The 24,803-nt window shown below is 34.5% G+C and overlaps 1 protein-coding gene across 1 annotated transcript in view; it reads right to left on the bottom strand.

The window, feature by feature from the left end:
* Window positions 1–933: 933 nt before the first annotated feature.
* LOC113509255 (nephrin) overlaps window positions 934–24,803 on the bottom strand; it is a 530,072-nt gene continuing 506,202 nt past the window's right edge. The window contains exons 10-14 of the mRNA XM_052902625.1: window positions 17,965–18,124; window positions 12,074–12,263; window positions 11,073–11,176; window positions 10,524–10,665; window positions 934–1,096 (exon numbers count right to left, since the gene is read on the bottom strand). Of these exons, the coding sequence (XP_052758585.1) occupies window positions 934–1,096; window positions 10,524–10,665; window positions 11,073–11,176; window positions 12,074–12,263; window positions 17,965–18,124 (759 nt within the window). The remainder of the gene's footprint in view (window positions 1,097–10,523; window positions 10,666–11,072; window positions 11,177–12,073; window positions 12,264–17,964; window positions 18,125–24,803) is intronic.

The raw sequence follows: 24,803 nt of genomic DNA, 5'->3' as shown, positions 1-24,803 counted from the left end.
GCGCGCTGATCTGAATCGGCGTGTTAGACGCAATTACTTCACATTTCGTCATACTCGTAGAATACTGACGGATCTTTATATGTAATCTTTGTCAGATCCGTCAGTATTCTACGACTATGACGATTTATTAATTTAGTATTACTTCATTAGTAGACGTTTAATATTTAGTCCAAGATTATTGGATTTTAAAGATTATCAATTATCAGTACAGGCTATGAACATTGTAAAATCATATTTTGAAATTTTTAAATCTAATTACATACTCAGATGACCATACTGATTCGTACTGTTATAGAGGAAGGTTTAAAAAAAAACTTTATATGTGTAAAGAATTACATTACTTAATACTAGTTGTATTCCGCGGCTTCGACTGCGTGTTGCAGTACAGAAAGTATCCTATGTGCTAAGTTAGGATGTGATCTATCCGTGTATCAAATTTCTTTCAAATTCATTTAGTACTTTTAGCGTAATAGTGTAACAAATATAGATCCATCCATCGTTAAAACTTTTGCATTTATTATATTAATAGGATCATTACTTAGCATTAATATTTTACTGTATCTATGATTTTTTATATCTAATGCAATAAAGTGTAATATACATATATATATATATATATATATATATATATATATATATATATATAATTTACTTATATAATTTACTTTACAATAAAAACGATGTGGAATACCAAATAAAATATGTTTAATTTGTCTAATATATACATAGGATAAGCTTTTCGCTTTGTACTACGTTGAATTGTTCGTCAAATTTATAGTGCGCATTTGTAACATTTCAATTAATTGTAGCAAAATATGGAAATTCTAATTTTTAACCATCAATTACCACCACATTATAATGCTACCACATAATATATATTATATACCACATAATACCACATTAATTTGCAATAAATTGGTTCCAATATATGCTTTACTGACCGGTGCGCTTCTCCGGGTCCCTGAAGAGCAGGTCGTCGAGGCGCGCGGGCAGCGAGCGGCCCTTGCTGTTGACGGCCACCGCCACCAGCCGGAACCGCACCTCCCACTCCAGCCCGCGCACCGTCCACGACGGCTCCTCCGACGTCAAGTTCACTCTGCACCACATACGATACAGTTATACAGTTAGTTGTGTACCCTTTGAAATCATACATCATGCCCCACTTGAGCATTTCTAAAATTTTTGTGCCCCCCTACATAATTTTTCTCGACAAAATTTACTTGACAACTCTAATCGTCCAGTTGATATTTTGGTAACGTCAAAAGAAATTATACCTAATAAATATTTAAAGCTTTTTTTTTTATTTATTTATTTGTTAAATTTGGCACCGATATTTACTCTTAGCATTGCATTTAAATGACTCGGAGCAACTCTTTTGCTCTGAGTCATTTAAATGCAATGTCATTTTTCTTAAATTCGCTTCGAGTTCATTTTTTTATTGCCCCCTCTTAACTAGCAAGCCCTCTTGTGGGGCGTGGGCCCCACGTTGAGAACCATTGCTCTTGCTTTATATTTTACTGAATCAGGAGTCATTTTGCGAAAGTCCAGTTTTCATTATCAATTATTGGGGAGCAAGGGATTGTCAGTAATGGGTTCTAACTGATCCATTGCCAGGAATACACCCTATTAGGTCGACCGCCATGTGGTTCCCTTTGGATACCATCGTGGTTAATTCTAGTGGAATTCGTCGCGATGGGCTAACTGACCTGCTTACATCGTCCTGGTGCCCCGCCAGCGTCTACCGATAGCGCAGGCGGAGTTACCATTTCATTATCAACCATTAAAAAAACAGATACTCGTATACGAGGTAGAATCGAACGGATGCTTGGACAGCGGTATCTCGCCACCCAAAAAAATGTGCATGAACAGTATTATAGCGGGAGGTACAGTGATAAAGGGGCGATGAAAGAATCAGTTCAATTCGATAGAAAATAGATAAAGAAGCAACATCCCTCCTCAAATATTTTAAAATGTATTAACCGAATTCGGGAATCTTTAATAATAGGTTGAAAAATGTACCCTCCGACAGCTCGATCCGAAGGGATTTAAACCCACGTCTCTCAACTATCCGGAGCGAATGTGTTCCCAGTTACACCATGGAAGGGATACTATCATCTGGCAAATTTCTCAACCACTTTTTCAAACGTCATTACGTAGGCTACGCTGAGGTAGAAATACATGAAACTGGGCTAAATTTGGGCTAAATATTTTAAACATTTTACGAAACCTTGCATTTGGTAATCCTAAATAGGTACTTACTACTTATTAGATACTAGCGATCTAGCCTGGTTTTCTCACGGAAATAAAATACAGACTATATTATTTGCTGATAATGTAGCTTCTATATGTGAAAGAATTTTTGAAATCAGTTGATTAAATCTGGATTTTATTCATAATAAGCAAACAATCAGATCCTTCCTTTTTATTGTATTATCTACAGTAAGAAAGAAACAAGAAAGAAATATTTATTTAATGCTTAATTTTACACTTAATTACTTTACAAATAAATAAATTGTTTTCCAAAAACCAAAAAGGATTACAAATGTGGTAAAATTATGTATTCTGATTTAAAAACTAAACTACTGCACCCAGTTTGATACAATTTTTATGGGACTAAACTATAAGTACTTCCTTTCAGACAAAGACAATCAAATCGGTTTATAACTGATGGAATTGCAAGATAATTTGTTATCTTGTAATTCAATATATAAAAAAAATACAACCGAATTGAAATTGCCTTTTTTTTAAGTCGATTGAAAATAATTAACAATAAACGAAAAGCAAAAGAAAAGCACTAAAATGGTGTCACTCAGCTACACGCCACGTCCTTTTGAACATGACGCTGATTGTCAGTGGCACCAATTTGTTGAAGAGAGAGAATAAAAAAATTAAAAATTTTTTTTAAAATGAAACAAAAAAAATACTGATCCTAGTTGGCAATAAAAAAATGGTGTGCAAAATACGTACAAAACTAATAACAGAAACTTTGTTTTCGGAGGATCTTGGATAAACGTGATTCATATGTAACTAGATGTGTATGTAGGATATTAAATGTATTATATATATGTATATAAATAGTAACAAAAATTAGATTAAATAAAATTATGTTAATAATAATATTTCAAAATTTAATAAAAATGAACAAATCAATGCAAATTGTGCAACACAAAATAAAGTAAAAATCAACATAAAAGTGTGAAAGTAAATTAAGTACATAGATATTTTTATACAATTATTTAAAAGTAATAAGCGATTTAGTATTCCCAGCTGGTGGTGAAAGATTGTTCTAGTATTTCGTGACAGCATACTGGAAGCTATCACGAAAAATAGTAATTCTGTGACGTGGACAACGTAGAAGAGAATTGACTCTATTGTTGCGTTGTGTAAATTTTAATTTAACGAACAAATATGATGGCTTTTTGCTATTTATAATACCAAAAAGCAACGAAGTAAAATGTAAACTTCGCCGTGCTGTCATATTGATCACATTCCTGTGGTTTAAAGGGCGTGGCATGAGCACGACGAGGAATTGGAAAATAAAATCGAGCATTATTTTTGGATACGTTGCATCATTACAGTACTATGTGGCGTATTCCAGTGGCGGATTTGCCCTAAGGCCCAGGAGGCCCGGGCCTAGGGCGGCTAGATATTAGGGGCGGCCAATCGTGACAAAAAAATTACTTATGATAACAAGAAATAATTCAAAGTACGTGTAACTAAAAGAAACCTTGGAAAATATTACAAACTAGCAGATATTATAGTTAACTAAATTTCTGAATCGATTTCGATAAAAGTAGGCAAAAAAGTAAATTCTTTAGGATCTAGGGCGGCCAAGACTGCAAATCCGCCATTGGTGATATCAGATGAGATTCCGTCTATATTAGCAAGACTGGTTGAAACTGAACAGAAAGAAGAGACAATTTTTGATATACATATAAGTTTATAATAGACATAAATTGTAATATGGTCAATAAAGAATAAATAAATAAACTCGAGTTGTCTATTTAAAAATTAGATTAAAGGGCCAAACAATTATAAAATACGCGAGTTTAATTGTGGCCAAGACATAAAAATTTGTGTGTCATTTTAAATCTCTGACGATCTCTTTAATAAGACATCGCCAATAAAACATATTGGTCTGAAGATTAATGTACGTATATTCAGTTAAATTTATTTAAGCGAAACTTCGTCGAAGGTGTGTATAACTTTACGTTCATTTTAACAACAACATTCGACTATACATTCGATACGTCTGCTTACTCTATTTGGAATTGAGTATTGATTATTTAAAAATTTTAAATGAGCTGTAGCCAAGAGGTGTTGTAGGTAGGTTACCTTCTATTTTAGATCAGCGTAGATATGTTGCGAATTCACATAAAAGTGATTTATATGTTTTTAAGCCTTATGAGGGGCAGTAAATTATACTCTACTTTGTATTGTTTTATTTTTTCTTATGTGGTATTTTTAGAATTTTTGCATATTAAAATGGATACCAATTATCTAGATTGACGTGAGTTTAAAAATTTTTAAATTTTAATTAAAGTTGTGCATAAAGATATTGTTAGATTCCTCCAAGTTATGGAATTATTAAGTTATAGACAAAGGTAACATTTGCGATACCTAAATATTTTACTATAAAAATGTATCAAGTGTGAACCGATTGTGAATCTTGAAATTTATTTTTGTTTTCCATGAACTTTGTACTATAAGAAGACCGGCTGTTGTGTACAACAAATTTTTAATGTTATTTATTTCATTAACAATTTTTACAATAAATCTGATTTCAATTGTAACAATTTTGTTTATTAAATACTTTATTATACATAATATTACAAATAGATATAATATAGTAATATTAATATATTAATTTTTGGCATAGTTTTGTGAAATAAAGAGTTCCTAAGCCGACGTACGGCATAGAATGCATTTGTTAGCACGTTTTTATAATAAATACATTTTACGTTTTCTAAACGTGAACAAGTCAATGGCGCTCTGGAGGTTTGCGGCTATGAGCAATTTTCACTCGACAATAGCATAGAAACAAAAATTACATAAATGACAGAGCATTCCCGGTGGATTACAACGCGCGCCGTGCAAATGGCGTCAGACGGATGTAACGTCATAAATGTACAATGAATACACCTGATTTATATTTATTAACCTCCCCTGAAAACTGGTGCATACAACAATATCATTTTATACGAGCGAAATCTAATTTTATTTCGTCGGTAGGATAACAAAACGGTTGAGTAACAGCTTGCTATGATATGTTATAATAAGATAGTTCTATCTAGAATTATAAATTATAATTAATTTAATTTTATAATTAATTTATTACGAAGAAAAGAATTAAAAGAGAAAAATTAGGGAGGTGAAGAAAATAAGAAGAGGTGAAAGGGTATATATAATAGCTTGAAAATTAAAATAATTTATCTAAAATTTGAGTGAATCGTAACTTTTGAAACCTTCATACAAACCGCGTGGTCAAATACCTTTTTTATCATCATAAAACGACTAAAAAATATACCCATACTTTACCTCGTAGATTTGGTCGCATGATTTATAATAAAAAAATATGACAGACAATGTTTTCAAATTCTATTCAAATCTATTCAGCCATTTAAGTAAAATTGAGTAATAAACATAAACGCAATTTTTAGCTAACACATTTTATGATAAATGATTTAATTAATTTAATATTAATGAATGCTAGATGAAGTGTAAATATTGTTAACTTCACAATTAAATATTAATTGTCATTGGCAATTAGTTGAATGAACTGTAAATAAAATCTGATTTGATTGTACCCAAAAACAAATTTTTTTAAGGTGAAGGAAATGTAAGGTCTGGCACTATTATTAGAATTAAAAAAAAAAATATCTGCTACGTAAACGAGTAGTACGTATTAATGTACATAAGTCGTCGAGATCTCGGTCCGCGTATTTAGTGAAACGACACGGAGATAACAAGGCTTTGTGATGCCGTTGGAGATGAGCCGCCGCGATACTCCGCCAGATAAAAATGACGCGCCATTACTGAGAGATAACGCCAGCCCACAGACCATAACTGATCTGCGCCTGCAGCCGCTTCCGCGGAGGTACGGCGCTACTGAGGCCGCGATAGATTTACAAACGTAAGATTAGAAGTTATTACCTGACGTCTAAAAAGTTTTTACGATAGATTTACGTGTTCTCTTGCAAGGGTTATTTATTATATAGCATCTAAAACCAAGGTAAGTTTACAAGCGTAAGATTGTAAGATATTATCTGGAAATTTAAAAAAGTTCGCAGATATAAGTAAAATTTTAGACTATTATCTGTTGACTATTAAACTACAAGTGTAAGGGTACATGTAAATCTATTATAAAAATTTGTTAAATAAAACAGTCAATGCTCGTAAGACCACTAGAGGCTACTCATTAATTTACATCTATAAAATTAGTCAGGATAGATGCTTAAAAATAAGATTATAGGCTATATATAACTAGTATCTTAAAAAGTGGTTAAACTAGAACAGCCTTGCGAGCATAGGATCACAAATTGTAACTGACTTCTATAAAATTGCCAAGACAGATTTTCAAAGCAACGCTCGCTCCCCATCGATTTTTCTTTTCCGAAGCAAGTCAAAGTACGTAAGTCTTTTCCTGTTTATCTAATGCAAAATTACTTTCGGGTTCTATAATTGATCTCTAAATAGCAATACGACCCTCACTTTATTTCGCTAATGAATGAGACCTTTCAATGCAAAACGTTTAATCTATTAAGAAATGATCAAACGACAGCGGACGATTCATCAATATGACTGAGTTTAAAATATAAATTTATTACTAAACGGTTAATGTTTTATCATAAATATAAACGGTACATTAATAATTATATTATTTATTTGTAGCTAAAATCTATACCTGTCAAGAGCGTGTCGAATTAGCAATTTTTGGAAAAAAAGACAGACTATACGGATGTTTGGATGGTGAACAAGGAATAAGGCAATGAAATTATCGGGCACGGAGTTCGGTCCTCAGGAATGGTAACGCTTGGTAGTATTTGGTTCTATTAATAAAACTTTACCAGAGGGAGACTTTGTACAAAAGTCGATTGCTTGGTTACCTCTGTCCAATTCGTGTTTCAACCGTGAAGCAGTTGTTTGCATGGCTGTGTTTCGGTTTGAAGGGTGAGATACGGCGTAAATTTACTGGGTACAGAGGAATACCACCCGAGTCCTCAGGAATGGCAACGCGTGGGGGGTATCATGGGCGAAACAGTATACTCTGTTATGTCCATGGTATTGCTCATGTCTATAGGCAACGGTTACCACTTTCCATCAGGTGGGCCGTTAGCTTGTTTGCCATTCTAAGTTGTATAAAAAAAAAACTTACGGGACACAATATCTCAATCGCCAGTTTTCATTCCACAGCACAGATATCGCGGTGAACACTTCATAATATAAATGTTTCAGATTTCAATTTCAATTTCGCACTAGGCGTTGAATACTGTATTGAAACGTCAGATCCGAATTCTATTATTCAACCTTTATTTTCTACTATTGATATGAGTAAAGGAGAAAATTCAATGAAGTGTGAATTATATTATAAAAATATATCTGGAAGTAGTAACTTCCCACACACCACATTTCTGTCAGACATGAAACGACCATTTGAAACGGCTAGTAATTATTGTACACATATATTTACTTCCAGTTGATTCAATTGAAATAAATAACGTGTTGAGAAAGGTCTTTTCTTGTAACTGTAGTATTATGAGTTTTATGGGATTACTTATTTATTTGAGCGTGTCGATGTTTTGCCATAATTTTTTTGTATATATTTACAATGATGTCTGACAATGCCATTATAATAAATCATATATTGTTTTTAATTTGAATTCGAACAAATGGTAGGGACACATTGAAGCGACAGTGTATATGGCATGTCAGAGCACTGTGCCGGGCCGAGCTGCTATATGTTAATTTATAATTAACTTTGTTTCAGCAAGTTTAATGAGACCCCGATGTTTACACGGATTTTCACTTTGAAGTAGGTGCGTGAACATCTACGAGTACCTACATTTTGTTATAATATGACATTACATCTTCATAGTTGGTAGTGAGGTGTCGAGTCGGCCTAGTGAATATTTTAGTAAGCGTTAGAAAAAGAATCGAACTATGTATAATATATCGAACCTGAGGACTCGGGTACTTACCTGCTGCCCCGGATACTTGTCCAAGTAGTCGTATGGATATTCGGGTACATTCACCCTTAACCAATTTTTAAATTGATTACTTCTTTTTACCACAGGGAGACTTTGTACAAATTGTTTTGGCGTTTGCTTGGGCACCTCTGTCCCATTCGTGTTTCTACCGTTAAGCAGTTGTTTGTATGACTGTGTTTCGGTTTAAAGGGTGGGATATAGTGTGAATTTACAGAGTATAGAGAAATAACACTTGAGTCCTTAAAAATAGCAACGCATGGGGAGTATCATGGGCGAAACAGTATACTCTGTTATGTCCATGGTACTGCTCATGTCTATAGGCGACGGTTACGACTTTTCATCAGGTGGGCCGTCACCTTGTTTGCCTTTTTTTGTAGCATAAAAAAAATAAGCGTAAAAATAATTATTTTAAAGGAATAATTTTTATTCAATTAAGAAAAAAGGAGAATAAAATGATGAAACCAAATTATTAAAAATTACGACAAACATTCGAGTATCACAAGTACTCAAAATGTGTATTTGAATATTGTATAACTATATGTTGGGTACTGCAATACGTTAGCGCCTACTAGGCATTAAAGTTAGTCTGTCTCGACATATCGCTAATGGCCAGAGGATAATGACACTGTCAGAAACACTAATTGAGAGCGGCTAGTGAAAGAAAGTAATCATTTTCTATTACGTATTAACACTTCTTGAATACAGTCCATAATCTCTTTGATATTTTCCTAACATTTCTCTGTGAAAAAATGTAATTACTAAAAGAGATTCTTATTTCATCCTAAATCTGATAAGATATTCCTCACCAAAATACTTCGCTTATGAGTAATTAAATATTGATTAATAATATTGTTTTAAAACTGATAAAATACCTCTATAGAAGACGAGACATTTTGTAGTCAAATAAGATGTAAAATATTTGAAATCCATATCACAAAATCTTTGTCTACAAGAACGTTTTGGTTTGTAACAAGCAGGAGTTTGTTCGACAATGAAAACAGCCACTCGTACCTTTTTTTACAACACTGAAGGCAAACAAGCATGCGGCTCACCTGATGGTACGTGACTACCGTTGCCCAGGAGCATACGCAATACTAAAGGAATTGTAGGTTCGCTACCGGCCTTTTAAAAAGAAATATGCTCTTTTCTTGAAGCGGTGAAAGTTAACCTTCGTCAATTCTCCCAAAAATAATATAGGACCAACCCCAAAAGAAAACTTTTTGATTGTAAAAAGAATCATGGAAATCGTTTCATAACTTAACGATGTAAATATTTAATGTACTTAAAAATATACAGACAATTGGAAAATCAGTTTTTGTGAGTTGTTTAAAGAGAAGCATTCTGCATTGCCGTTGCTGAGGACTAACATTCTGATCTCGACTTTTGAAACGGCATAAAAGGTGTTGTGATATCGCTGTGTCGAGTCGAGAGCAGATTGGCTTTTGTAATATTAAAAACATCGCGCGCCTTCCTCCGCGCGGAGTCTCCGCTCATTCCGGCCCGTACTGACTGCTCGTATTATTAAAATGCCTTTTTTATTGCCGCCAAGTGAGTTCGTGAAACAGAGCCATTACGTAGAATATAAAAACGATTTATTCCGTATTAGAATGTATCATTAATTAAACGAAATAAATCACTTGTTCAATAATACATACAGAGGACTTTGCATACCTAATCAATTACCGGTTTTTCTATTCGGTTAATATTAATTTTACAGTCGCAGGTGAGATCCGCATAAATTGTAAAAAAATCTGTATCTTTATTATTTTCTTTTTAAAATCCCTTTAATCTCATATTAATATAATTATGTTAAAATATACATAATATTCTTGACAACTGCATTAAAACATACAGTAATAATAACAATTAGAAATAATGTAAGCTACGTTGAACTTATCTCTAAAAGAGATCTCTTCCAATTAACCTAACACAATGGCATAGAAAGTAATGAGTGGGCAGCAGTGTAATAAAACATACATTATTCAAAGATTTGTTAAATATTATTTTTCCAAAGTGTAGAACCAAATTTAACAGGGTTTTCATTTAAAAATTTTGTTCTAAATAGTCACAGATTTCCGAACCGAAAATATTCTGTGATCAATTTTTTGTAAAATTATAATGACCATTTTTATATTGTGGCATCCATATTTTTTCAGTTTACAATCCTCATTTACAATCTCAGACTTTCATGCTATCTAATTTCTAAAGACTACTTTTGGTTAAAGCTCAGTAAGGAGCTCATACTTTAACCTGAGTTTTCGCGGGGGATATTCTATAACTGCATGGAATAATAAAGGAAAAAATATTTATATCCACCTGGGTGATGTGCCATCGGCGGTGTACACTTCGAGTAGAAACTTCTGCGGCAGGCCGCCGTCGAAGCCCGCCACGCACGTCACCTCCACAGACTCTGCTGTTTGGTTCCACAGGGTGCAGTTTCTAGGCGCATGGGGTTTACCTGACAAATAAATAAACAAATCTTAATATTCGGATATACCTACTAACTTTTCTCAAAGTTTTCCAGTCGCATGATGTAAGTATCCATTGATTTTGTAATTAGAAGTTTTAGTATACATTCTTCATCAAGATTTCATTATCTCTTTGAAAACCATTTACAATAAAATAACTGGGCACAGGTACACAAAAATGTTATTATTACAAATATAATAAACAAAAATAATATGTAGTACTAATAATCCCTTCTCCCCCCAGTGGTTCGGAATGACTTGCTGTCAAGATATCGACTGTGTTCTTCTAGCTATCTTCTACGTCATCAAATATAAGAAATGGCGAACCATTCTATTTAAAATCCCTCAATACACGGATATATGAAATAATTATGTGTTAAAAAATGTTTAGTCTTACCGGCAGCTACCATTTGGAAGACGCAAGGCGTGAGTTGTGTACCAACTTCGTTGGAAGCAGAGCATGACAGGGTGCCGTAGTCTAGGTCTGCCACGGGCGTGTACCTGGTCAACACGATGTATTATAGTTAGTAGTAGTTCACTTCTTTATACTGATAGAGACAGCAGTATAATAAATAAATTCATATGCAAGAGCTTTAAGTTACTCAACGAGCTATGGAGAGGGCTATGCTCGGAGTTTCTTTGCGTGATGGAATCCAAAATGTGGATATCCACAAAAGAATCAGATTAACTGACACGTCCAGAAAGATAAGCAAGCTAAAGTGGCAATAAGTTAGTATCATACCATAGCTTGAAGAACGTACAACCGATGGGGAAGAAACAAGGCAAACGTAGCGTAGGATGACCTCCCACTAAATACAGTAACGACCTCAGAAGTATGGCAGGGAGTCAGTGGATGCAGGTGGTCCAGGATCGATCCTTATGAGAGTCTATGAGGGAGGCCTATGTATGAGCAGTGGGCAGTAATAACGGATGATATGCAAATGATGATATTTAAATAAACACTGAAAATGGAATGAAATGGAAGAAAGTGTATACCAGTGCAAGAATATAGGTATATTGATTTTGCGTGATGATTTAAGAAGACGCCAAGAATCTCCAGAGTCAACGCACATGTTTGAGAGGAGTTTCAAAAGTAGTTTGATAAAGAGGTATGCAGAAAGGCAAAGGCCATTGTTTCTTAGTTCTACATATTCTTTCTACATATTAGGAATCAGATAAAAAGAAAAATTTATACGTAGGATCATCTAGTCAGGTTGTCGAACCGTATAGTGAATGGGTAGCATATAATGAAGTTAAAAATATGCTGGTAAAAGAGAATGATAGGACAACGACAACATGGGTTAAATATTTTGATTTGCATTTATTTATTGCATGAATGGCAGCTGGATAGAAACAGTGAAAGCTAGTATAAAAAGGGGAGGTGGGAGGGTGACTTACTTGAGGCTGGAGGCGCTGCCATTGGAGGTGTATCGATCAGCGGCGACATCGATGGTCTCGCCAGAGTTGTTGAACTTCCACTTGAAGACGGCGGCGGGTGGATCCGCGTCCACCTCGCACACGATCACCACCGACTCGCCGCGGGCCGCGCCCACCACCGCCACGCCACCGCTGCGGCACGACGGCGAGTCTGCGCAACAATTTGTCATGATGTGTAACGATATGAAACAATGTGTAACGAAGTGTGATCTGAAATGAAATTGTAATTATTGTCTATATACATGAACAGCCTTATGAACATTGTAGAATACTGTAACGCCCATAGTACTCCTCATGCATTTCCATTCCTGAATACTTAGGTGTTTTTGGCTTCGTACCTTGTACCTTGTTCTTTGCACGCATTCCAACGCTGCGTGCGATTGCGTGCTTGTCGATTACTATCGGCACCGTCGGTTCGCACCTGTACTGCTCAGTTTGCTCTCACTTATCAGGATATTTCTTTGCTCAATTCTCTGATTGCTCAGCAGCCAGATATTGATATATTTAATGACAAAATAGATATATTTTTAAAATGTTCTACAAAATTTGTAAGTTTGTAAAATAAACCTATGGCTCACTACACGTTTTGGGAGACTGTAAGTGCGGTGAGTAATTTTGAAATAAATAAATACATTCGTATATCTCAACCCTTTAAACTGAAGCACAGCAAAGTAGGGTTATTTATTCACTATGAATATATCTTTGTGAGCTTCCGATATTACGACGTTGTTACAAGGTCTCAGCTATGAATTGATTGATCGAAGTAGATCTTTGCTTTGTAGCGTCTTTAGTTCTAAAGCAACAAAGTTAAAACTATCGATTAAAAAAGCCTACTCAAGGCATCGAGTAACTTGCACACAGGAAACAATAAAATCCATTTGAGAACTTATTTTTTTTGAAGTCAGTTTCAATATACACCCATGTTATTCCGTACAGGTAAACCATAGATAAATCTATAAAACGAAGTCAACCTGTCACTATCGGGCATCGGCCGGGTCGTCCCTCGCGAAAGATATCGAATCACGTAAAAAGGGGAGATAGTTCACGGCAATTCCCGGCAAATGAACGGTGACATGCGAGGAATATTGCACAGAGTACGTTAAGTGGGCCCTCTAATAGGATCCTGTGAATCTCATCAGACGAAATGCTGTTACGTGACGGTCAGCGCGCGAGACTTACGATTATGTATTGATATATATATATAAAAAAAAAAAACGTTAATTAGCATCCGATTATTTAAGAGTCGACACTGGCCTTACATTGACGTTATTAGAAAATGTATCTATGTAACCATCTAATAGTATCGACACAAAATAAATTAATACTTATAGAAGTGTACAAAATATTTACAATATTCTTCAATTAAAAGTATCAATATTGATATGCATCATGTGAAACCTATTTTATATCGTAAAATCTTCAAAGTCAATGAAGTGGTCGCATAGATTTTATACAAACGTGTTCTCTGGTTGTAAGTGACGCGGACCTGATCCGAGGGTTTACGAGCGCCCGTTCTCAATGGTACGTGAGGCTAGCTAGAAGCGGGTACACCACACGCGGCTCGACGCGCCGCGACGCCGTTTGTAACGCAACCTAATTGGCCGTGAAATTGGACGGAGGTGTGCGGAAATTAACCAACTCTCCAGAATTCATATGATACTTATTTAAATAGATATTACATCACGTTCATAACATTGTAGTAAAATTGGAATTATACAATGTCTGTGCATAGGAAACATTAAGAAAATTGATATGAAAGTTTTAAATACATTTGTTTTGCATTTTGTTAAAGATTATAATCATTTAAAGTCAAAATCGATGCTTTTGTTCAGCAGTGGACAGTTAAGGTTGATATGATGACGATGATGTAATTTCTATTTAATTTAAATTCTCTTGATCACCCATCATTCTTGTTAAGTTATACTTCGATTAGAATAATTATAACAATAAAATAATTTCTGTGTTACCTTTCACAAAAAATCCGCATTGATTTTTTTTTCAATTAATGAAAAATTAAAACAAACAAGTTTAGGTTGCTTTAGCATAACTCTATTCAAATGATGAGTCACTCGGGTGCCCTACACTCGAGTGACTCGTCACGATAGAGCGACCGGATACGTTGAGCCATTATCAACGCGAATTCCGCTGATAATGTAGCGGATGTAATGTTAGTGCGGTCGTGCGAGTGCAACGCAAGGCCGAGGTCGAGCAAGGCTGCGAGGGTTGGGACGAGGGACGCGGCAATTACGTCCCGCTCGCGATTAATAATGGATCGGCCATAGTGCGGGACTCAAACGCGCCGCTATTATGTCCCCGATGGGTTTCGACATGTTATTTTCAGTAGGTTGCTTTGGAACCCTCGTATATGTTATGTAAAGTTTGCATGGATTTGTTAACTACTGAAATACATGTTTTCATCTGTCAAAACATTTTGTTAGGTATTTCTTTATTTTTTTCCTTGTATTATTTCAGAGTATTACTATTCATGATCTTTGAAATAGCATATTGAAAACTGAGTTTAGTGTAAAAAAAATTTTTACTATTTATACATATCAAGGTCTTGAATGTGGGGGATAGGGATTGTTAGCAATGAGGTTTGACAGCCCCATTACTAGCAATATGCCCTATTAGGTCGATCTCCACGTGGTTCCCCCTGGAAACCATCATGAACAATTCTTGTTTAATTCGTCACGATGGGCTAACTGACCTGCTTCATCCTCACCTATCATACTTCACTGGGGCCCCGCCGGTGTATACCGATAGCGCGGATGGGGCTACCATTCTATTATCATCCATTAAAAAAAAGGTCTTGAATATGGAATCTTAAATATTAATTAATATAGTTGATCATTTTTGTAAAATTATGGATGGTACATCTCATTTAAATTCTTACAAGAATCATCTACTGTAAATATACACATATCTTTATTCAAATTTTTATTGCTTATTCCATAAGATTTTCTCATAATATCATAACAACCGAAATTAAAATGAGATTGAATAAATCGTACGGTTTTTAAATATAATAACCACAATCAGTCACTGCACGAGTAATCGGTTTAATCAAAACACGAGTATATAAACGTACTTGCGTAGCAACGACTTCATTACAATACGCTTCTGAAAAATGACAGCGTCACCCGCAGTTATATTTGCTATTAAAAATCCCATCTTATTTTGTCTGGATTATACCTTACAATCGGTGAAACAGATAGCTAGCTATTACTGAAAATGAGAGCGGAGAGGAGGCGAGAGCGGGCGCGGGCGCGGGCGCGAGCGCGGGACACCGCCATCGCGGAATGTCCCACTCACCTGCGCCTCACTACTAACGGGACTTTAATTTATATCCTTTATTTATTCTTCGGCAACCGAGCTGACTTTAATCACCGCAATCCAATCCGCACTCTAATTGACTATTGTTTAGAAATCCTTTCAGGCGGCTCTATAAATTAGGGGGGAAAAATTTGCCATTTAAATCGTCTCGCTGTCTACGACTTGCTTGTGTTTTCTCCAAATGAATTCTCTCGATCCTATTCGGTAGCATTTCGAAGTAGTGAGATCGAGTATGTGTTAGAAGTTTATTTTAGAAATAAAAATAAAATTACCTTTATTTTCACATTAAAATAAGGGTAATATAAAGGATAAGGATGATATAAAAATAAGGATTTGAATGAATTAGTTTAATCTAATTTGTCTAAAGTTTTTGTAGCGTATATCACTTTATTTGTAAATATGTAAATTAGCGAATACTAATAGACTAAATATTTTTTTTTATTCTTTACAATATTTACAATGTTATTAATAAATAATATTCCTCTTGCCCGTGTGGTCCCGGCATAGAATAGACCTTTCGACTTCTTCCTTTCCTATGGGTGTCGTAAAAGGCGACTAAAGAAACATAATGGTAGAAGGATGGGCAGCAGCGTCCCTTTTCAAACATCTCTGAATGCCTAACTGCGGTTACTACAATTGGCAACTACTGGCAAGAGTCCCCTTATGGGGAAGGCTTATGTTCAACAATGGCTGAAATGATGAATGAATAACTGCGCGGTAAACTTAAAAGCAATAAATAACGTAAATTATTTTATTCTCCAATAAACTCAACTAAATCAACATTACAGACTAATATACTAAATAGCGTCTTTAAAACTGTTAAGAAATACTTATTCCAATAAAAACACAAACCAACTCCATTTAGTCTCGAATCGCGAAACAAGGAAGTTTAGCCATTCAGTATTTCCTTTCAGAAGGCATCAAGGCAAACGTCGGAGAAAAAACAATTAGAGGAAAGTTTAGTTCCCGGAGCGAGAGCGATAATACAGCCGAGGTGCGAAGCTTGCGGGTGGGTGCGGGGTGCGGCGGGGCGCGGTGGGAGGGCAGGCACGGCCGCGGTGCTCCTTAATTTGTGCGGTATATTTGTGGGACAATGCGCGGCCGTCGCGATTAATTAATTTGGAGCGCCTCAAGTGTGGGTCGCTACCTCGCATTGTTCCAGATTTGCGTCGATTGTTTTCAATGAGCTTCGAGAGGTGCCGTAATGAAGCCAGCTTGTTGACGAGTTTTCTATTTAGCGCTGAACTTTCATGCCAAGTTTCAAGACTCATTAAGTTTGTTTTCAAGAATATTATGTTCGATGAATTCTAACGGCCCGACGCTTGAACTAGGATCTATCTATGGCAGTATCTAAAACTGATGCACTTTTATCACTCTAATTGTATTTGATGCATTTAATTGCGTACATTTTTTATTTGTATGATAATATAACATCAATTACTGTAGTAATACTTGTATTTTAATATATTTTGTATATTATGCTGTTAATTTTGAACGGAAACGGATTTTGGTACCTAATTTTTTTTCCATTCCATAGGGTCTACTCCCATAATCATCATTTCAGTCATTACTTGATCACTGCCGGGGTTACTCCTGTCTTCGTACCCAATATATATATATATATATATATATATATATATATATATATATATATATATATATATATATATATATATATATATATATATATATATATATATATATATATATATATTTATACAACTTAGACAATTTTGAATGATAAAAGTTGCTGTTTTTTTTATAATAAATTATATCTGTGTGTTTGATACAACATTTATAAATACTCCGGTTGATGCAGATATAGTCTTTTATATATTTAATAGTTTTAGTTTTACTTTAAAATAGATATATAATAATAAGATTTACAGCGTAACAATAAGACAGTCTTGTAGTAGTCAAGTGTAGTGTCACACAGAGGGCGTAATATTTAGAAATAAATTATTAAATAATACCTAGCTCCATTAATTGCGATGTTTGGTTACATTTAAAAGGATAAGATTTACTACTAGGATAGTAATATTTTTTCAAATGAGTACGGCTTGAAAAACATTAATTAAAATAAAACAAAAACAAATTTTTTTTGAGGTACAAGTACGGGTATCTAATTAATGTTTATTAAGCCATGTTTCGTTGTAAAATGTGTTCAGTTTTACTGATTAAATACTTAAATTCTAATAAACAACTTAGCAAATGTGTCTTTTTTTTATGTAACTTAGAATGGCAAACAAGCTGACGGCCCACCTGATGAAAAGTGGTAACCATCGTCTATAGACAAGAGCAGTACCATGGACATAACAGATATGCTGTTTCGCCCATGATATCTCCCATGCATTGCCATTCCTGAGGACTCAGGTGTTATTCTTCTGTGCCCTGTAAATTCACTGCCATATCCCACCTTTCAAACCGAAACACAACTGCTTTACCGTTGACACACGAATGGGACAGAAGTACCTAAGTAAATTAAGTTAAATAAATAAAATCCATTTGAGGATGCTCACATTTGACCCTGAAGTGCAGCTCGTTGGAGACAGTCTCGCCCTCGGCGTTGAGCGCGGAGCAGGCGTACCGTCCGCTGCTGTGACGCGTCACCTTCTGCAGCACGAGGCTCTGGTTGCTGTGCAGCACCCGTGACGTCACGTTGTGCGCCAACGGCCGGTCCTGTGGCAAGTACAACAGTTGTCAACGTAGTTACATATATAGCAATGAAGAAAGGGAACTGGATTGATTATGTAACTACCATATATAAATTAAAACGATTTTCAAAACTTGGAGGTTTTCAATTAATCTGTAGTTTTTGTGCGACATACGTCGTCAAACCTGAATCTATTTGAAGATTTATATTTTTAAATATAAGTTAATTTATTTCGTGTTAAATCCATATTATTTTTGTTATTTGATTAAAGCAGCAGTTTTTCTTAGCAGGTTAAAAAGCAAAAATCTGTTTGTGGTGAAGTAAAATCTACTTGTAATAATTTATGTTGACTACGAGTATATTTACGTTATAAATTCGGGGTTGTCCGACTAGTTTCGAACTTAATAGGAGGCCTTATTCATGAGCGCGGTTCACGGCTGTGCCGCGAGCAGCACTGCGCAACCAGCGCGCTGTTTGTCGCTGCGGCCATTCTACTCCTATCGACTTGTTGTTTGCAAATACATTTTGCTTCAATTGCGCATTTTAAGTTCTCTCTCTTCAGTCGTACTCTTCTGACAGAGTGGTCGTGGTTTTTATGAAGATAGTGGATCGTCGATGAGGCCCTCCTTCGCGACTGAGGTCCTCGCAATGCGTCTCCATCTACTTCTGCTCACAGCCGAGCGAGAGCATTCCACAATAGACTGCTGTGTGGCCGTTTTGATGAGGTCAGTCCATCGCGTTGGTGATCTACTCCGAGAACGTTTGCCTTGTACCGACCCTTGAGCAATTAGACTTTTAAGTTCACATATATTCAATGTACGAAGCATAAAGTATCGCCATTCGTCGTTGCATTTTGTCACAACTAAAGACTTTTTTTGTATAGAAATACACTTGTTATTGAGATTTTTTCGACTAGTCAGTCTACCACTAGTACGAGTATTATAGTCTGGCTCGTGTTTGCACCGTGATTATTCATATACATGGGTTCCAGGTAATACAGAAACTAGACGAGAAAATTTAATAAAAACATAACATAATGAAGTCTGGTTGCAATGATATATAAAACGAGTACACTTATAAAATTTCACTGTTTTATATTTTAATAACACTGTAAGAAAAAACATAATGTAAATTAAATGTTATGCGGATACAAAAAAAAAAAGGTGTATTTATCTTAATTACCTAACAAAAAGAGAATAACAGAATTAACCAAAGTAATGCAAAAGTGTAATTAAACACAAAGTTTTAAAAAGACATAAATATTCTTGTAAAAAAAGGTAGAAAGCTCAATTATTACAGTATATTTGCACAGAAAGATAGCAGCTTTCCCTTGCAAAAACAGGCGCACGGAGCAAAGTGAGCGTAGCGGTCTACTGTCTTGTTTTCTTAAGAGGATTATTGTAAAAAATAATAAAAGTAATTTAGAATTGTTGCAATATTCTTGTAATCATAAATAAGAAGAAAATAAAGAAATGAGAGATGCAGGTAATGTGCATACTTCTGATTGTAATTCATGCAGATCAGTTGGATGTACGAACATTATGTCGTTTGTCGCTGGAGTACCGAATGCTTTGCTTTAATTTCTCCGAGTGTATTAAAATTCAACGCGACATACTTTTATCCTCGTATTGCTTCTCTTCTACACTAATATTATAAAGAGGAAAGATTTGTATTTTTGTGTGTATTTTTGTAATAAATAAAATCAAAAACTACTTTGCCGATTTCTAAATTTCTTTCAGCATTAGAAAGCTACATCCACCCTGAGTAACATAAGCTATATTTATTGCTAGAAAAGATTAGGGATCCTTACTAAAACTTTAGTAACGTTACTCAAGGTGTAAAAAATGCTATAAAATATATTTCATCGCGTGCGTTGCGAAAACTATTGGTGATAGAACAAAAGTATGTTCTACAATATTGAAGAAAATATCAATAACTACAAAAAAACTTGGCGATACTATATGTTCAACTATTATCGTTATGTCACAATAACCACTTTTTAAAATGTTGAAAAAATGTCCACTTGTCTCCGGGTTGTGTCCGTGCTCCGGGACGGGCCGCTAGTGTATAATAAAATTTATTAACGATGTTTGTATTGTTGGACATTTTAAGTACGATTTAATACATAATTATCTAGATTTTTAAAGTTTAAAGTAGCCAACTACTAGTTTATGACAACTATACCAGAGTTACCTTGTGATTTTGATCATGTTTAGATATATAGAATATGAAATAGTATGATACAGAAAAAGGAACTAAAAATAATAGATAATAGATAATCCTTTTTTTGTCGTCTAATTGTTCAAAGTAAAGACCATTAAAAAATTTAAAAAGTTACATTAGGAATACAAATTTTATTTGTTCCCAAAATAGTGCTGATGTTCAACAGCAGCATACAATGGATCAATATTCAATAAAAGGTGACGAGATGGGAGGGTCGCCGCTGCCGGCCGCCGGCCGCCGGTCGCCGGTCGCCGGCACGCAAAAATATACAAGGGCTTAACGTAGGATACAAAATTTAATTTCTACTAATGAAGTCGCCGAAGCCCGTACAAACAAAAATTGTTTACCCTCGATGACTCTGTTGTTTTGTAGAACAAGAGGAAAATTAAAAAAGACATTTTAAAAGCTGCGTGAAATTAGGAAAAAGCTTTGTATGGGCGGGCGTACGAAACGGTCGTATCGTACTTTTTGCTTTTATTATTATCAGCAGTAGATTTCTTTTAAATCATAACTTATTGATTAATATCTACCATTTACATGTAATAAGAGACTATGTTTTTTTATTATAATGAGCTAGTTTCTCTGTGTCTTACATAATATTCGATTATTGCAAGACATTTTCATATTAGCAGTAATTGGCTAAATCAATACTCTATTACAGTAGTCACTACATGATTATACATCGTTATATTGATTTACCATATCTTTTTTTTATACTACTTAGAATGACAAACAAGCTGACGGCCCACCTAATGGAAAGTGGTAACCGTCGCCTATAGACATGGACATAACACAGTATACTGTTTCGCCTATGATACCCCGCATGCGTTGCCATTCCTGAGGACTCAGGTGTTATTCCTCTGTACCCTGTAAATTCACGTCATATCCCACCCTTCAAACCGAAACACAGCCATGCAAACACAACTGTAAAACATACCATTTTACCAACATAAGTTTTAAGTAAGTTTTACCGATTTGGAAACGTAAACTTACATAACTACAATACTGTGTAATAAATGTATGGATTGACCCAGTCGTTAGGCAAGCATTGCGGTGTGGTAGTAGGAGCCGACATCGGAAAGGCCTGCTCCGCCATCAATCTTAGTGCAGTGCACAACAGGTGAGTCCGACATCTCATTATTTGTATCGCACCTCACCCTCGCTGCTACACAACTGAGCTGAATTCCCTAATAGTCAGGAGCTTATCTTGCGAAATCGCTGGGAGCGTCCGAAGATTGGTTCCGTTCAAAAGAAAGACTTCGCAGTATCTATCTACACATATGAGTGTTGACATAGCTGTATTTATATTTAGTTTCATTATTGCTCGTGTAAGAATTTGTTAGGGTTCTGACGATCATGATTCACTGGTTATTTGGTTAGAATTAATTTGTTTAACCCTTCTTTATAATATGGTATATATATATATATATATATATATATATATATATATATATATATATATATATATATATTTATATATATATATATGTATGGTGGTAATTTCTATAGTAACATTAAACGCCCAAAAAATATATAAAAGACAAAGTTCGTTTTATATTGATCGTGTCTGGATACCTTTTTAATGTCCATTGCAAAAAAACAAAACATAACTGTCAAATTTATTTATTAACAATATTTCCTTTATTTTTTGAACATAAATTGTGTGTGTAGGTGTATGTATATAAATATAATAATGAGTAGGGATAATATTTATATTATTGTATGTATCACATCTCCCATATTTAGAACTAACAAAATCTTTCATCGTGCCTCCCACCAAACTATTTATAATTACTCCTCTCCATCCAAAGGTTGCCTGGAAGAGATCGCTCTTAGCGATAAGGTCGCCCATTGTTTTGTCATTGTGATTATTTCTTGTAATTATTTATATTTATAATAAGTTTACTATTGTAATCTTTTGGAGGAAACAATAAAGAGTATCTATCTATCTATATATCTAAATTATATCACCTTAATTTATTTCACCAATAAAAAAAAAATCATGCAAATAAGGGTTAATTCCGCTAACGTTAATGTGTGTGACAGACTGACAACTTATGAAGATTATAAATAAAATTAGCGGGGTTAAACAAAATAATTGTAATCAAATAATCAGTGATATGGACCACATGGTTTCGGCATAAAATAGTCCACCCTTTCTTTTCCCGTGAGTGTCGTAAGGCGCGACTAAGGTAGGACAAGGGATGGGCAGCAGCGTCCCTGTTAAAACATTTCCAAAACTTTTTTTTTTGCAACTTAGAATGGCAAAATATCTGCTGGCCCACCTGTTGGAAAGTGGTAACCGTCGCCTATAGACATGAGCAGTACCATGGACATAACAGAGTATACTGTTTCGCACATGATACCTCCCATGCGTTGCCATTCCTGAGGACCCAGATGTTATTCTTCTGTACCAAGTAAATTCACGCCATATCCCACCCTTCAAACCGAAACACAGCCATGCAAACACAACTGCTTCACGGTAGAAACACGAATGGGACAGAGGTACCCAAGCAATCGACTTTTGCACAAAGTCTCCCTCTGGTAATGATTAAATTATATAGATATTACAATAAAAATAATAATATAAAGTTAGTTCGCATTTTTTATTCTTCCATTTTTTCATAATCATCCTTAAGGTATCATGAATCTGATTTTAGGTAGATATTTCAATAAATATACTCGTATATGTGTTGTAACTATAAGTAATCTGTACTAATATTATAAAGCTGAAGAGTTTGTTTGTTTGAACGCGCTAATCTCCGGAACTACTGGTGCGAATTGAATAATTATTTTTGTGTTGGATAGTCTATTTATCGAGGAAGGTTATAGGCTATAAAACATCACGCTATGACCAATAGGAGCGAAGCATCAGTGAAAAATGTTGCAGAAACGGGGAAAATTATTCATATTTGAGGGCTTCCGTTGCGTGCGCTGCGTAAACGGTTCAAGTTACCCAAAAAATATGTATGAAAGAATTATTCCTTTTTAAATAATCTAAAAAATTGTCCGTGACAGTGTATGTCAATCTTTTAAGATTAACTCACCATAACCTTTTTTATGGTAATCAAATTTGGTCTAAATTAATGCATTATTTTTAATTATTTGCCAAAGAGTTTTATCAACATAATAATATTAATCATAGAAACTGACTAACATAATAATAGAAACTGACGCGGAGGAAGTCGCGGGCAACAGCTAGTATACTAATAAATAATAAATAATATATATATATATATATATATATATATATATATATATATATATATATATATATATATATATATATATATATATATATATATATATATATATAGTTTGTCAATCGTCATCTCGGGCCATTATTGGAAACCGAATAATAGGCAATAATTGTGACAGTAATAACCGAAGGCACTGTTCTCTTTCACACACACACATATACACGCCACTTTGGTTTATGTTTACACGATTCTGCACTTCCGAGTAGTAGATAGCATTTAGTGAGGTATTTGAAATAATTTGAACTAAATCGTATAATCCCTGGAGGCGGTTTATTTGGGCGAGCTAGAGTATTGACATCAAACGTAAGGGCCCAGCGGAGGGTGTTCGGTGGCTGAGGAAGGCACCGTTGTAATTGACAGGCGCGGTCCCTTTGTAGAATAATTAGCACGAGGCGGCCGCTCCGATCTTTTCATTACTAACTCGTAAATATTGACATTTTGATTTTTCTTTCTCGTTTGGCATTCTTTTTTTACGTTTTTTTTTTATACTACGTATGTACGTATTAAACATAGATTAAGGAGAGTCCCTAATGGTATAAAAGATAAAGTTGTTTTTTGTTTATTTATTTCTTTAATTCTTTATTGCATCAAAAACATAATTATACAATGACTATTAGAAAATTCAAATGGAATATAATAGCATAAAATATAGAGGAAAAGGTACAAAAACTGGTGTTATTGCTAGGACAATCTCTTACAGACAATCTTTGGATACGCATTAAACCTGGAGGTTTACCATGAAATGAAATTCCGAATTTTCGGACTCAATTTTATATTTTTGTTTATACCAAAATCGACTCAGGAGCTTAACGTTTGGGTCATTATAAATTCTACTGTAACACTTCAAAGGAACAATATTTTAATATTTTTAAATGCCATGTATCATGCAATTTTAATATCAAAAAATGTATTTTGTTCGAACCCGATATCTCGGAAAACGTAATAAATAAAAAGAAAAAAGTCATAAATTGGGGTCTACCTGTCACAATAGCTCTGTTACTGTTTAAATTTTAATTACTACCTTGTTAGTTTAATAGTAGGTATTTATAAAATTCTGAGAGAATAGATCAATGTCATTTAAAAAGAAAAACTTATAGTGAAATTGTGTAAAAAATATATTTTATATATTTTACTATAACATACTGATTGTTTTATGGTATCTTACTATGAGTAGGTTTTTTTTATACATCTTAGAATGGCAAAAAAGCTGACGGCCACTTGA

The sequence above is a fragment of the Galleria mellonella genome, unplaced genomic scaffold (assembly GCF_026898425.1).
Source record: "Galleria mellonella isolate WM207_F2 unplaced genomic scaffold, CSIRO_AGI_GalMel_v1 utg93, whole genome shotgun sequence".
Lineage (NCBI taxonomy): Eukaryota > Metazoa > Arthropoda > Insecta > Lepidoptera > Pyralidae > Galleria > Galleria mellonella.
Note: the sequence above shows the minus strand (reverse complement) of the source record. Positions and strands in the feature narration are given on the sequence as shown.